This window comes from Eleutherodactylus coqui, chromosome 9, assembly GCF_035609145.1.
Source record: "Eleutherodactylus coqui strain aEleCoq1 chromosome 9, aEleCoq1.hap1, whole genome shotgun sequence".
Taxonomy (NCBI): domain Eukaryota; kingdom Metazoa; phylum Chordata; class Amphibia; order Anura; family Eleutherodactylidae; genus Eleutherodactylus; species Eleutherodactylus coqui.
This window is the reverse complement of record NC_089845.1, coordinates 136,220,850-136,235,924: the sequence shown is the minus strand read 5'-3', so window position 1 is coordinate 136,235,924 and position 15,075 is coordinate 136,220,850. Positions and strand designations below refer to the sequence as shown.

The 15,075-nt window shown below is 40.1% G+C and overlaps 1 protein-coding gene across 1 annotated transcript in view; it reads right to left on the bottom strand.

Annotated features, from left to right (window-relative positions):
- CSMD3 (CUB and Sushi multiple domains 3) overlaps positions 1–15,075 on the bottom strand; it is a 909,686-nt gene that overhangs the window by 142,691 nt on the left and 751,920 nt on the right. The window contains exons 51-53 of the mRNA XM_066579038.1: positions 11,265–11,438; positions 2,573–2,758; positions 527–700 (exon numbers count right to left, since the gene is read on the bottom strand). Coding sequence (XP_066435135.1) covers positions 527–700; positions 2,573–2,758; positions 11,265–11,438 — 534 coding nt within the window. The remainder of the gene's footprint in view (positions 1–526; positions 701–2,572; positions 2,759–11,264; positions 11,439–15,075) is intronic.

Below are 15,075 nucleotides of genomic sequence, written 5' to 3'. Positions count from 1 at the left end.
GCAGCACCTAGGTGAGAATACGACATCCCCCGAAAATAAGACACTGTGCCTCTTTTGGAGCAAAAATTAATATAAGACAGTGTCTTGTTTTCAGGGAAATAAAGTATTGCTAGTCATGTGATGTCACTTCTGCATCACATGAACCAGGGGTGGAGCTCTGTAGCAATTGCTAATGTGCACTACGCAGCGAGCTGTATTAAGAGGTGAGAGGAAACTGAAATCAGCTGGGCAACAAAATAGTGTGGATTCTGATGGCATTATTTATGCGGAAATGCTGCGGATTTTGCCATGGAATTTTCCACTGCAGCATTCCCCCTGCTTGTGATCATACCCTACAAAACTATTCCAGCCGTACCACATGAGTACTAACCAATAACCTTGTATAAGCATGAACTAAACCAACTACTTTATAATACGAATGCATTGCTCCATACAGTTCCTCTTCACACGTTGTACTTTGACATACATTGAACATGTCAAATCAGACATTTCTATTAAATGCATTTATTTAATTTTTTTGGCTTACCTGAGCAGTGAGGTAAAGATCCACTCCATTGCCCATTTAACTGGCAGGTCCTTGAAGAATGGCCTATTAGAGTTCTTCTTCCAGTGCAAGAATAATGAACAGTAGATCCAAATGTAAACTTCTCACCAGAAATAATTGCATTTGGAGGAACTCCGGGATGACTACAGTCAATCACTGAAAACACAGACAACAAGTTTCATTTCAGATTGTAGAGAAATCTCACAAGAATTGTATTTTCTTTATGAGATGGCAGCTTTTGTCATGCCATGGATTCTGGGTAAAGCGAATAAAGTACGGGTCAGTTCACTTTTTAGCTTGTATTCTCAAACAATGTCCATTCTGTACTGAACCCATTAGTGGCCAAATTAATTTCCCAAGATGCCAGATTCACCAAACTTTAACCCCTTTAAGCAAGCAAGAAAAACTAAGACAACTCGGCTCTGAAGCCTAGAGAGAGAACTGTGAATGCGGCTCTTAATTTGAGTACAAAGTGTAAATCGGGTACAAGATAAGTAATGCAATATATTTACAGTATTTTAATGTTCCCAAACATCAAATATATAGATGTAATTCTTTAGGTTCTGTATTCATTTCACCCATTAAGAGCCAAGTGCTGTCAATATTTAGCGCTTGGTCCTGGGCTTTAATCCTGGCTGATATGAAATATATGGAGTGGGATTAAAGCTCTTGCTCCTGTAATCTACTAGGAGCTGGTCGGGTTTAACCTCTTCTGCCTTCTCCTTTACAGGCTACATAATGCTCTGTAGAGAATAGAGGAAGCAGCCGTTTCCTGCACAGGACCTGATGATCACATAATGTCCGAGCTGCAGGGACTTAGCAGACAGTGACTACTGTCACACTAGAGGGATGTGTTCCCCTGTAACTGGGGCTCCCATGGATGCTCCTCTTACAGTGGAAAAGTATGAAATAAAAAGTAAAGTGTGAATGTCCTCCAGAGGTCTTCTATGTCACGGGGATATAGAAGTTAAAAAAAAGGTATAAAAATAAGTAAAAGAAAATTACAGAATAAAATAAAAAGAAATATGCAAAAAAAGAGAACCACCCACCGCCGACGCAAAACCTTAAACATTGCCAACTACGCCCTGTAGCATTTTTTTTAACGCTGCGATATCGCTGCGTTTATTTTTAGTGCAGATGTCAATGGGACTTTCTAATGTTATGTAATGTAAAATCGCATCGCACGAAAATCGCAAGTCTGCCCTTCTGTGATTTTTGTGCGATGCCATTTTAACATTAGAAAGTCCCACTGACATTTGCAGTAAAAAAAAAAAAAAAAACGCAACGATATCGCAGAATTAAAAAAAAAACACTAGTGGGTAAATGCTCTTACTTTTTGTGCACATTATGCCGAATAAAATTTTAAAAAAATTCAGTGAAAAAGAAATATTAAAGTATAGCCCTGTAGGTGACAGAAAAAAAGCAGTAAAAACAATTTTGACAGACCTGGATAAAAAAATAGGGCCACAAAATCACCAAATGCGTAAAACCACTAAAAAGTGTCTTTAAGGCTTCATTACCACGAGCACATATATGCAGCGTTTCCATACTCAGGCGTATATACGCTATCCATGTGAAGCATTACTTCCCAATGCATTCGATCACATGGGCGATTATACAGCACGTAAATACGTCAGCACCTTAAAAGATGGAACATAAACGTCCGAAATACGTCCGACGTATGTACGAATTGGAACTATCTTTCGGCCAATATACTTGGGCAGGTCCCATAGACTCCTATGGGAGCAGGGAAAAAGAAGGGAGGGGAAGGCATTTTTGCAGCATCCAATGCTGCAAAAAGCTTACAGGTGCCTCTATATAGGCACTGGAAGGCTTCCTGAGGATTTTGGCCGAACGAGGGTTTTCCAGGTATAAAAAAAAAAAAAACATCGCCGTATATCTGCTCGCGGGAAAGAGCCCTAAGGGTTTAAGGCCAATAATTTGGTTCCATGAATCTACAAAGAAAGATCTCCAACTAATTCCATTTAATCAAATATTTTTTTTAATGAACTGAAAAATATCACTTACTGATGCATTCGGGAAGTGACTTGTCCCACTGCCCATTTGGTTGACAGACTAGCACAGATGATCCAAACAAATAATATCCCGGATTGCAGTCATAAAACACCACTGTTCCGTAGGTGAAGTTTCCATGTTCTATTTTGCTCTCCCGGATGGAGTTTTCTGGAATCCCAGGATCACTACAGTTGACAACTGAATGTGAAATATAAATCATTTGCTCAATATAGAAGCTACTAAATGATCAATATACCAATATAATAATGCAATGATATGTAAAAATACCCATATACAGAACGACACCATACATGCGCCATATAAGCAATGCAGTTAAGCCTATTATGACCAAGGATCAATGCTACGCCTCCATCCAGGTCACTTTCTGCAGTTCTGAAATCCCCACTTTCAAAAAAACCACAACTTTTTAAATTTTCAGGTGAACTTATCTACATGGGGGCTTATTTTTGTGGGGTGAGCTGTATTTTTCTATGGTACCATTTAAAGTATCATATAATCTGTTGGATGCCATTTAAAAATTATTAAGTGGGGTACAATGAAAAAAAACCCTCAATTACAGTTATTTTTAGATTGTTCATTGTGCGGTAAAAATGCCATGTTTTTATTCTGTGAGTCAGTATGATTACAGCAATACCAAATTTATACAGTTTTTTTTAAATATAGTATACAGTAGAACCTCAACTAATGTCATTAATCCGTCTGGAAGCAATGGACTTTAGTAGAAATCAATGTTAGTTGAGGACATTATTTTCATAGGAATTAATGTAAATCTAATTAATTGGTTCTAGACATTCCAAAAAACACACCAAACCCAATTTAATAGAAAATAACTCTACCAAAAACAATAACAATACTGAATGAATATAAAACATAACTGTAAAGAATAAATTAAAATTGCAGGGACATCATTATAGCAGTACGTATCACTGTGTTATCTGTGGTTTGACATAGGACTGCAGGGACATCATTATAGCTGTACATATCACTGTGTTATCTGTGGTTTGACATAGGACTGCAGGGACATCGTTAGCAGTACGTATCACTGTGTTATTTGTGCTATGACATAGGACTGCAGGGACATCGTTAGCAGTATGTATCATTCAGCAGACAGGCAGCGTTCAGCCGGCACTTTGGGGATTCAGCTGCTCTACTGTGTCAGAAGGCAGGCAGACACAGCAACGTGCAGCCGGCACTTTGCAATGTGGAGAGGGGAGGGTGAGGAGTAGGTGCGCGCTGATGCAGGAGAAGCAGGAAGTGACCGGCATCAGCTGTGCGCCGGCTCACTGAGCGGCATCCGGGGTCATGGAGCGGTCGGCACCCTTATCTGAGGAATGCAACTTTATTTGAGGGACCGCCGCTGCCCTGACACATCGACTTAAGTTGAAAACAGCTTTACTTAAGAGCAATGCTACTCAAGGATTTACTGTATTTAAAAAAATAGCTTTCTGTTGCCACCTTATTACGCCCATAACGCCTTTATCTGTTCGTAACACCTTTATCTGTTCATCTGTGTGCTTATCTTTCACAGGGTGATTAGTAGTTTGTACATTGGTACCTTTTTGTGAAAATATGACTTTTATATTGCTTTGTATTTAATTTTTTCCTGGAGATGGGGTCAGCAAAAGAGCATTTTTTTCTGACAAATTTAACAATGCAGTATTTATAATGTGATATTTTTAATAAATTGTACCTTTAGGCCTCATTCAGATGAGCGTGGTTTACAGGTGTAATAGATTGCTATGAAAGTGCTCATACAGAGTGCTGATTCGCCTATCAGCTCCCGTGCTGCAGCGCTGTGTGTGATGCTGACCACAAGCCCCAATGAGAGTTGCCGCAGCTCTCTTTTCACAGTACGGAAATGTGAACAGGCAGCCCCACAGAGCAAGAAGCAGCTTGTACACTGCAGAATTCCTGCATATCAGCAGCGTGGTTTACACACTGCTATAGCAGCATGTAAACCACGCTCGTCTGAATGAGGCCTTAGGTTGGGTTCACATGGGGCGGAATTGCTGCGGAATCTCCATGCAGACTTTCTTCACAGAAATTCCACCGGCAACTTTTATCCCAAGATAAAGCAGCAAAGTGGACGAGATTTGCAAAAATCTAATCCCCACGCTGCAGAGAAGCCATTGTGGGCAAGCCGTAATGAAACTGACATGCCGCATGGAATTCAAAGCCGTGGCATGTCATTTATATCACTGTCTCTGCAGTGGCCTCTCTATGAGGAGAAATGGCTGCAGGGCAATGCTGGCGGCAAAGCTGCTTCAAAACCCGGAAGTTGTATTTCTACCACAGAAATCTTGCTGTATTTCTGTTCGATCAATCCACGAGATTTCCATTCCATGTGAACCCAGCCTTACAGATGTTGTGATACTGATCTTTATGTTTTGTAAAATGTTTCTGTTTTTTGATGCAACTGGAAAAAATATTTTAGTAACAAACAAATCTTTATTTTAAAGGGGTTGTCCCGCGAAACAAAGTTGGGGTATACACTTCTGTATGGCCATATTAATGCACTTTGTAATGTACATTGTGCATTAATTATGAGCCATACAGAAGTTATTCACTTACCTGTTCCGTTGCTAGCGTCCTCGTCTCCATGGAGCCGTCTAATTTCAGCGTCTAATTGCCCGATTAGACGCGCTTGCGCAGTCCGGTCTTCTCCCTTCTGAATGGGGCCGCTCGTGCCAGAGAGCTGCTCCTCGTAGCTCCGCCCCGTCACGTGTGCCGATTCCAGCCAATCAGGAGGCTGGAATCGGCAATGGACCGCACAGAAGACCTGCGGTCCACCGAGGGTGAAGATCCCGGCGGCCATCTTCGCAAGGTAAGTAAGAAGTCACCGGAGCGCGGGGATTCGGGTAAGTACTATCCGTTTTTTTTTTTTAAACCCCTGCATCGGGTTTGTCTCACGCCGAACGGGGGGGCTATTAAAAAAAACAAAAAAAAAACGTTTCGGTGCGGGACAACCCCTTTAATTATTTTTTTACCTTTTGGATTAGTCCTGATAAGAGACTTGAACTTGCGATCATTTTATCACTTGTACAGTATAATGTAATGCCGTGGTATTGCATTATACTGTGTTTTTATAGGCTTTCTATGAAAGTTGTGCTACAGAACCCTCTTAATAAGCAGAAATACATGGCAGCCCTGGGGCCTTCAGAAGCTCCCAGGTTGTCATGATACCCAGATGGCACCTCTGTGGCATCTGTATCTAAATACATTGGGCCAAGGCTGCATGATTTTATGTTGTCCCACTGCACATTATCCTATGCCTCTAGGTAGTTCCCTGCATCCAATCAATTTTTTGACATTCTATAGGAGTCATCTAGCAATACTAAGAATACCAAATAGTAGTGAATTTATATATTTCTATCCCAGCTCCCAGTTGTACTGCAGGAGTCATGCAGTTTGCCAGCGAGGCTGTTGCTATAATTACCCTCACCTACCAGCTGAACACCTTAGCCCATGTAGTGATGGTTATAGAATATCTATTTGCTGTCAGTGCCATAGGACAAGACTTAGATGTGACATCTTATCCTTGCAAAGAATGACATGTCAATGGGAATCTGTCTCAGTTCTTTGTTATATTAGGGCATGCCACAGTGCATCCCTGGTGCCGTACATCACAATCAATATGCCTCCATATCAGCTATTATCCAGGCATATTAAACACTGCACAACAGAAATATGGCAGAATGGTTTTGTAATGAGCTGCTTGTATTTCTCCAAAGCAAATTGCCCTTATTTGTTTCTCAGCACTGATCTACCCTGTAAGCAACACAAGAGTCAAGTAGATTATGCACACCTACTTTATAGCTGTAAATCTAGTTGATCGCAATTTGCAATATAAAGTAAGTGAACCCTTTGAATTACCTAGATTTCAGCATTAATTATTAGTGGTCTGATTGTTATCTTAGTCACAATTATAGATGAATACAATCTAATAACACATGAACAGTTGTACCATTCATGTATTTTATTGATCACATTGAGTAATCATCCACTATGCAGGGAGAAAAAGTAAGTGCATTTTTGTGTTAATGACTTCTCAAAGAGCTAATTGGCAAACTATGTTTCAAGTAAGGAGATGAGATTGGAATTGTGGGTTGCACAGGTGTTTTGCCCATTAAATAAGAAACACAAAGCCTGGTTACTGACAAAATAGTTTGGCTCAAGAAAAATTGGTTAGCGTCAATTGCATTGCTATAGACCTGCCTGGCTGTACATCAATGTACAATTAGATCCACAAATGGAACAAATTCAGAACTATTACTACTCTACTTATGGCCTCGTTTACACAAGCACTAAAAAAGTTGCATCTCGCTCATGCAAAAATTGCATGAATGGGTGATTTCCAGCTATTAAGTCTCGAGCTTAACTAGTTGTCAAATTGCCCATTCACACGATCAAGAGTTGTGTGGTGCATGTTATCCAGCTCTCCTAGGAGTCTATGGAAGCTCCCACGCATCATGCTCCAAAGATAGGTCAGGTCCCATCTTTTTCTCACACCATGGACCTTAGATGTTGCATGTCCTATTGTTATGTGAAAGCTTTTTGCGCATCAAAAATTCCTTCATCTGAACGATTCTATAGGAAACAATTGATTCTAATAAACGCAATCTTTTCATGTGCCTATAATGCGCTAAACCGCGCTCGGGTGAAAGAAAACTAAGAGTGAACATCCTATTAAGATCACTTCAAGAGCAGAACATGCAATCATGAAAAAAGTAAGAAAGAACCAATAGTAACAGCCAAAGACCTACAGAAGACTCTACAAACTTTTACTACTAGGCCTTATTCACACGAGCGTTTTTATGCAGCTAATTTAGCCGCGATAAAAAAATATCGCAATCATGTGAAACATTGGATTCCATTCACATGGGCAATTATTAGCCACATAAAAATAGCCATTCTATTGAATCCAGTGCTACATGTTACAGAACTGTACTTGCTCCATCATCGGGCCATTCACAGGAGATCAGAAGTATAGGGCATTTAAATCAATGTGCAGAGCAGGAACCACAGTTGCCTTACTCCGATCTGCACCCTAGTTAAAATGCCCTTTACTACAGTCCTCCTGTAAATGGCCTGAGGAAGGAGCTAGTACAGCTCTGTAATGCTTAACACTTGATAAGGTAATGCTATTAGAGATCCTTCACATCTTCCTCCTTTTTGGATAGCAGCACCGTTCTTCACCTTTTTCAGTCTTATTCCTTGTTCAATTTGCACTGGTTGATAGCGTTTCAGGTGAGCGCTTCTCTAGCATCTATTTTGCTATTACCCTGGTGATATGGGGGTCAGAAACACTATCTTTTTTCCTTAAGGAGAGCATGGAGATGGGGAGTGAGAAGACTCAAAAGGCCATTCATGCTCCTCTGTGTAATATGCAAACTGTGGAGGTATTATTCCATCTCCCTTATTTGCATATTACCCAGAGGAGCATGAATGGACTTTTGATTCTACTGTGGAGGTATTATTCCATCTCCCTTATTTGCCTGGTGATATGTGCACTGTGGTAGCGCTTTCTGTACTTCTTTTACAGTGACCACAATTGTGACTTAGGTAACAATCAGACCATATTTTAATAAGCAATCCAGAAATTCTGATAATTCCAATGGGTCCGCTTACTTTTTTTACAAACTGTACTTTAGAAACATGAGAGGAAGACAAATTGTTTCTTCAAAGGTCAAGCAAGTTTAATGGTCAAAGATGGTCAGTTTCCAACATCACAGTTCATACATATCATTTGACTCCAAAACGAAGGCTTTATTTCCATATCTTGGCTAAAATTTATTGCTAACCTCTGCCTGACACAGATGCATTTACAAGGTTATCTTGGAACCCTGCTCTGTTCTGTTTCCTTAATTGCTTTTGAGATTTATAGAATACTGATTGATAATATTTTACTGGAGACCAGGGAAATACACTCGGAAAGATATAAACACTTTGTCAAATAAAAGGTAAACTTGCCATAAAAACTTGGCATTGATCATTAAGCTGTTATGACTGGTCTAGTAAGTAACAATTTAAACAAAAATATACCCAGAGGAGTTGTCAAATGTGTCAAATATCTTTAGAGCCTGTATGATTTAAGTTAATGATCACACCTCATTGTAGGAACAGAGGGGCTTGGCATTTGATCTCAGCCCCTACTCCAAGCAGCATAGAAGAGCTACACTACAAAAATAATTGGACACCTGAGCAAGAATCAAAAGTAGTGTTTATTTACATATATTAATAGTGGGGTCTCCTTTGGCCCTAGTGACATTGGGTACTCTCAGTGGCATACTTTCTATAAACGTCTAATACACTTCAGTTGGTATTTCTCTCCATTCATCCTGGAAATGTCTGTCAAGTCCTCTCAAAGAAGATGGATGCTGTTTATATTTCTTGACCCAATATTTTAGTTTATCCCAAATATGTTTAGTAGGGTTCAGGTTGGGACTCTATGCAGGCCAGTCCAATTGTAGAAGATCCATATCCTCAAACCAATATAAAACCATGTTGGACTTGTCACAAGGCACGTTGTGTTGTTGGAAGTATTGCTGACCATTCCCAGAGCATTGCTACATTGTCAGCAACACATTATTGTCTAGAATGTCAAGGTACACCTACATATTTATGGTAGAATTAAGGAGATGAGGTCGGAATTGAGACCATGCCACAGAAAACATTCCCAGACCATACTGGAACCTATTGTAAGGTTGCTACTTGTGTCTTCCGCCCTCATGCGATTTCAGGCAGCTGCAAGCACCACTCTACTCTCCCTGTCTGCTTTTGTCGAGCACTGAGAAGGTCAACTAGCTCTCTGGCTCTTAACTCACCTGTTGGGTTAAACAGGCGTTACTCCTCTATTTAAGGTGAGCTGTGGCACTTTCTCTGGGCCTTAGGATTGGTGTGTGTTCTTACACTCAGCTTTCTTTGGTCTTCTTCTGTCTGAGTTCTGTCTCTGTCTCAGTTCTGTCCCTGCTCTCTGACTTCTGTAAATGCAGTCTGTGTTCTGTCTGTAGTTCTGAGTTTTCTATCCAGATTCTGTTTATGCTGTCTGAGCTCTGCATCTGTCTGTATGTTTCTTTTTGTCAGTTTTCTATCAGCTCCCATTCTGGTTTATGGTTTGCCCTTGCTCTGTCCTGCATCTGTGTGCTCCTGTGTCTGCTGCCAGTCCCTGTCTTGCTACCCCATCAGGGATAGTCAGAACCAAGGTTCCAGTGCAGGGCCATCCTTATAGGGGGGTAGGGGTCTTCCATTCCCTCTGCGGCCAAGGGTCAGTCTCCCTTTTCCTGTTAACATTCCCTCTGCTTGAGGAATCAGCTACCAACCACTCCAAGGCAGGTCTCAGCTTGGTTGGTTGGCCCAGTGGATCCACAATCCATAATCCGTAACACCTACGTTGGCACAACAGACCTCGACAAGAAGGTGTTCCCCAGGTATCCTTCAAACCCACGTACTTTCATGTGATTCGAAGATGGAGTAGCGTGATCTGTCATTCTCTAGAACTTTTTTTCATTGTTCAACTGTCCAAAGATTAAACTCCCTGCACCATTGTAGATGGCCCACTGGATTTTCTTTACGACAACTCACCAGATGTTTGCAGGATGAACAAAAGGAAACACCATCTGAAGTATATCAGGAATTAGTAGAAAGTGCCACGGAGAGTATCTGATGTAATTAGGGCCAAAGAAGGCCCCACTAACACATGTAAATAAATACTACTTTCCTGCTCAGGTTTCCAGTTACTTCTGATAGGATAGTGAATGTGGCATTGAAAACACTACCCCATAACACGCAAAAGGGCTACTTCTAACACTAACATACTTTAATTTTCCAAATATAAGAATCTTCTGGTCTGTTGTTCCTTTTTGTGGAAAAAAAACATATTATTGACTCTCTGCTGTCTATATCTTCTATGTGCATTCTCTTTTTTGCTGTCCAGATATATGACTACTATCCATCCTTGGGATGCTGCTTACATAAAAACTGTTATGTTGCTGTTTGTTTTACTGCAGAAAATTTACTGTCAACCTGTTCGGAATTTGCTTTGAGGCTCTCCTTCTACTTACTCCCCTGAGTTACACACTATGTCCAGGTAATGCCTGTGAAGTATAAAGTTGTATGACTTCATGAGATAGTTAGATACACTAGGCCAAAAAAGGTAAAAATGTAAAAATGACAATGTACTGGGTTTGAATAAAAAGTTTCAAAATGTGTTTGAAAATTCTGAAAATTTGCAAGAAAAGAAACATTCACTTTCTTCCTTTTTAAGCTCCTTTACTATTAAAAAATACACATATATATGTATATATATTTAAGTGGTATCTCTGCAAACAAAAGCAACAAGAGGTGGAATTGCAGTCTTTTTTCCATCTTAAACAGACTAAAAGCTAAACACATGATATGGACCCCCAAATGGTTCCATTAAAAAGTACAATTTGTCCTGCAAAAACCCCATTCACATACAGCTATATCAATGGGAAAAAAATTATGGTTTTTGAAATGCAAAGATGAATGACCCAAAAAACAAAAATTAACACATACAAATAATGCTGCAGTAGGTTGATCAGCCATATAAAACCACTGATAAGATAACAACTGGTAACACATTCTGTAAGGTAACTATACAGTCACCAATGGGTGACAGACTCAAATGAAACAAGAAAAATACCAACAAGTATGTATCCCATACCTTTACAGATAGGAGGTGGATGACTCCATTGCCGGTTAGCCTGACACTGCGCCCTCGTTGGTCCTTGCATAACATATCCCATGTTACAAGAGAATGTCACAACGTCATTATAATTGAAACCATTTCCACTTGTTCTTCCATAGATTGGACTTCCCGGATGACCGCAGCTAATAGCTGCCATGTAAATGGGACAAAAAATGAAGATAATATATGAATTAGTAACAAAGAAATCAGTTCTATAAATGTCAGTATACCAGCAGCGCTGATGCATAATAAACTATTATAACTGTACTATTACACTTGTGAGAGTGCATAAGAGCATAGCGGATTTCATAAGAAAAACCATAGCCTCCCTTGGTTAGATGAATAGATAGATAGATTAGATATGAGTGAGACAGATATGAGATAGAAAGACAGACATGAGTGAGACAGATATGTCAGACTGTGACCGAGGTGCTCAATCTCTTTTTGCCACTGGATGCCAACATAAGCACTTATCTGCTGGTGTGTGGATGGACTGGTCAACTGGGAAGTCTATGTCGCAACCAGCTCATCAGGATGGGTCCACGTACATTTATTCTACCTCCTCATCATGGAGAACACTACTTATACTTCTAGGCTGGAGATGTTTCTGGTCTAGTTGGCTTCTCCTGTCCTGCTCCACTGTCAGATAAGTCTGCCTGGTGTTAAGAATATTTGGGGTGTTGTAGTATCTTTCTCTTTACTTCTGCATTAGTATCCCATCTGGTTGATTGCATGCTTGTTTAACATCAATAACACATGCATTGTGATTTATTGTAGCAAACATTTTCTTTTTTTTCCAACTGAGGAGAGTCATAGTTGCCCCAGGTTTCTGACATAGGGTTACCCTCATCAGGGTGAGCACTCCACTTTTAGGTAGGGTCTCATTGCATTGGTAGGTTAGTGTCAGATTTCCCGTTCCCCCCAACATTTTCATTTTGTTATACATATTTTGTGTTCTCCGCATTAGTATTTTATGTGTATATCTGTCATTTTAAGACATCAAATTACATCTGATCCAAACAAAGTGTTTTTGCTTCAAGCTCAGACGTAATAACTAGACAGGTAGATAGGATCTCATATACTATACTATCGGATAACAGGTTTTTATGTGATTGTGCAATATAAGAGATCTATATAGCTCATATCTATCTATCTGAAAAACAACAACACTATATATATATTTTTTTCAGCGTTCTGCCTTTTTTCCGCTGTAATGTTTCACAGTTGTAGACACCTATTACCTCTCTCCTTGCTGCTCAGCATAGCAGTCGCAGCTACTGTGTGGTTTGCTATAATTGGATGCTGAAAAACACTACATTCACCCTTGCTGCTGTTAGCAATGACCCGTGAGCAATTATTTCCCTTGCTCTATTCTTATTCCTATCCAACAGATTTGGAATGACTTGTTTGACAGAAATTCATTCAAGTTTAAAGATTATCGATAAAGAAAACACGTTGTTCCCTGTGGTCTAATACCCTTTTCTCTCCTAAGTTTAACATGAAGACTAATGGAACCCTTGAGTGTTTCAATCTGATTACGACAGATTTAGAACATGTATTTAGAACAAACTGACAACCATTGATTAGAATGTTCTTGCCACCATATTAATTATGTCACTTTGGAAATTTTTACATGTTTCTAAATATACTTTGAATTGCAAAAAAAATAAAAAATTACATACATTACATACATTAAAGGTGTTGTGCCAAGATGTGTTATATTGTTCTAATATTGTTTTAGAAGATGTTAGGCTACTTAGTGTTGTATTGCAGGTGGTGGCTGACTCTCCACGGTTACACTACAGCTGTTAGAGGGTTAACAGTTCAGAAAAGCCCCCTAGTTTTTAATCTAGTGGGAGGAGTCTAAGTGACAAAATGTAATGATATGTACAGGATAGTTAGATAAGCAGCAACCTCACAGGGTGGAGCAGTTCCCCCCTGGGGAGTAGTTATTACCTCACAGGGAGTAATGGCCAATGGACTGATATTTGCTGCAGAATCCGTGATGGGCTTTCGCACCGCAGATCCGCAGCAATTAGTGCCATAGCATGCTATGGGAAATAGATTCTTCATGCATACTTGTGGAAACCAATTGCAGTTTCCGCAAGCTGAGGAAAAATCACAGCATGCTCCATTTTTTGCAGATTCCACGTGGACGGCTTCCATTGAAGTCAATATAAGCCATCTGATCCACAGCCCTTCCACAATCACATTGTTATCGTTAGGCGATGACGCCGGAAATCGGTAGTTTAAAAAAAAAAATCCGTAATGCGCATGTCCATCAGCGAGCTGTGCTGAACATCCGCAGTACAGAAGAAAAGGAAACTAACCAGGTTCGCATGGACGCCGCTGCTGTCAGAGCCGGATTCCGCATGCTGGAAAAATCACAGCATGCTCCATTTTTTTGCCGATTCCCTGTGGATGACTTCCGCTGAAGTCAATGGGAGCCGTCTGATCCACGGCCCTTCCGCAATTACATTGCGGAAAGGTAGTGGATTCTGCGTCATTGTTAGGCGGGCGATGGCGTAGGAAAAGCAGTGGTTTAAAAAAAAAATCTGTACTCCGCATGAGTGGCTGACGTGGCGCTCGATTACTCAATCAGAGCATTAGCTTGCTGGAGGCGGGGGTTTCAAGCCCTGCTGCCAGGAAGAAATGCTCTGTCGGTGTTCGGAAGAACATGGCAGCCTGCAGCAGCAGTGCACCCCAGTGCAAGGGACCCGAACACCATCTACTAGGTGAGTATTGCTTTTTTTTTTCATATAGTCTAGCTAGGGCTTATTTTTGGTGAGTGGCTTATATTTTAAGCGTCTCCCAAAAATTGGGGCAGGTCTTATTATCAGGAAAACCTAGTATCTATCTATCTATCTATCTATCTATCTATCTATCTATCTATCTATCTATCTATCTATCTATCTATCTATCTATCTATCTATCTATCTATCTAGGTTTGCTGTGTTTATATATAAATTAGTGGTATAAATAAGCAGCAGAAAGTCAATAAACTTCCAGAATAAAAATGTGCATTACATTCTCTTTTCTGTCAAATATCACATAATGTTCTTTCTTCTTTATAACTTCATTGCTTATTGACCATCATAGCAGCTCAGGCAACAATTAAAATCTAAAAGGCACTATCAAACACAAGTTCCGCAGAACATAAAAAATAATAACAAAATTATCAGCAAATGGGCGAAATACTTTTTTAACTCATAAAATATTTCACGATTTCCACACAATTCATAAAAATGACTGGACCGGCATCTCATCTCTATAACCTCTTTTTTAATTGAATTTACCTTGGCGATCAATCGATCACACAAAGTTTGATTTTCAGAAATCCCCAGTGATCAGTTGTGATCGTCCAGGGAAGCTGTTGCTGGAAATACATTGCATGTTAAATAAAATATCAATGGAGAAATAAAAATTCAAACCTGCTCAGGGTGGTGGCAAAACATAAAGAAGTCATTCTCACCTACACCACCAAGACCCCTGCTCCGTTCTGTTGATGCTTGATCCTCTGCTGGTCTTTACTTCTGCTAGTAGCAGCGATGACCATAGGAACATGTGACTACTGAAGCAAAACAGCAACCAAAGTGAGCTGGAGATTGGCTCCAGTGATCACATTTGCCTGGTGATGACATTGCTGCAGCCAGAGATGAAAATCAGAAGGGATCAGTCACTGGCGGTAGGAGAGTGGTGGTGGATTGAGTAAGGTAAGTATGGCTTTTTTATTCTTTGCCACCACTCTGAGCAGGGTTGATTTTTTTTTCTCCTTGAAACATTCTTT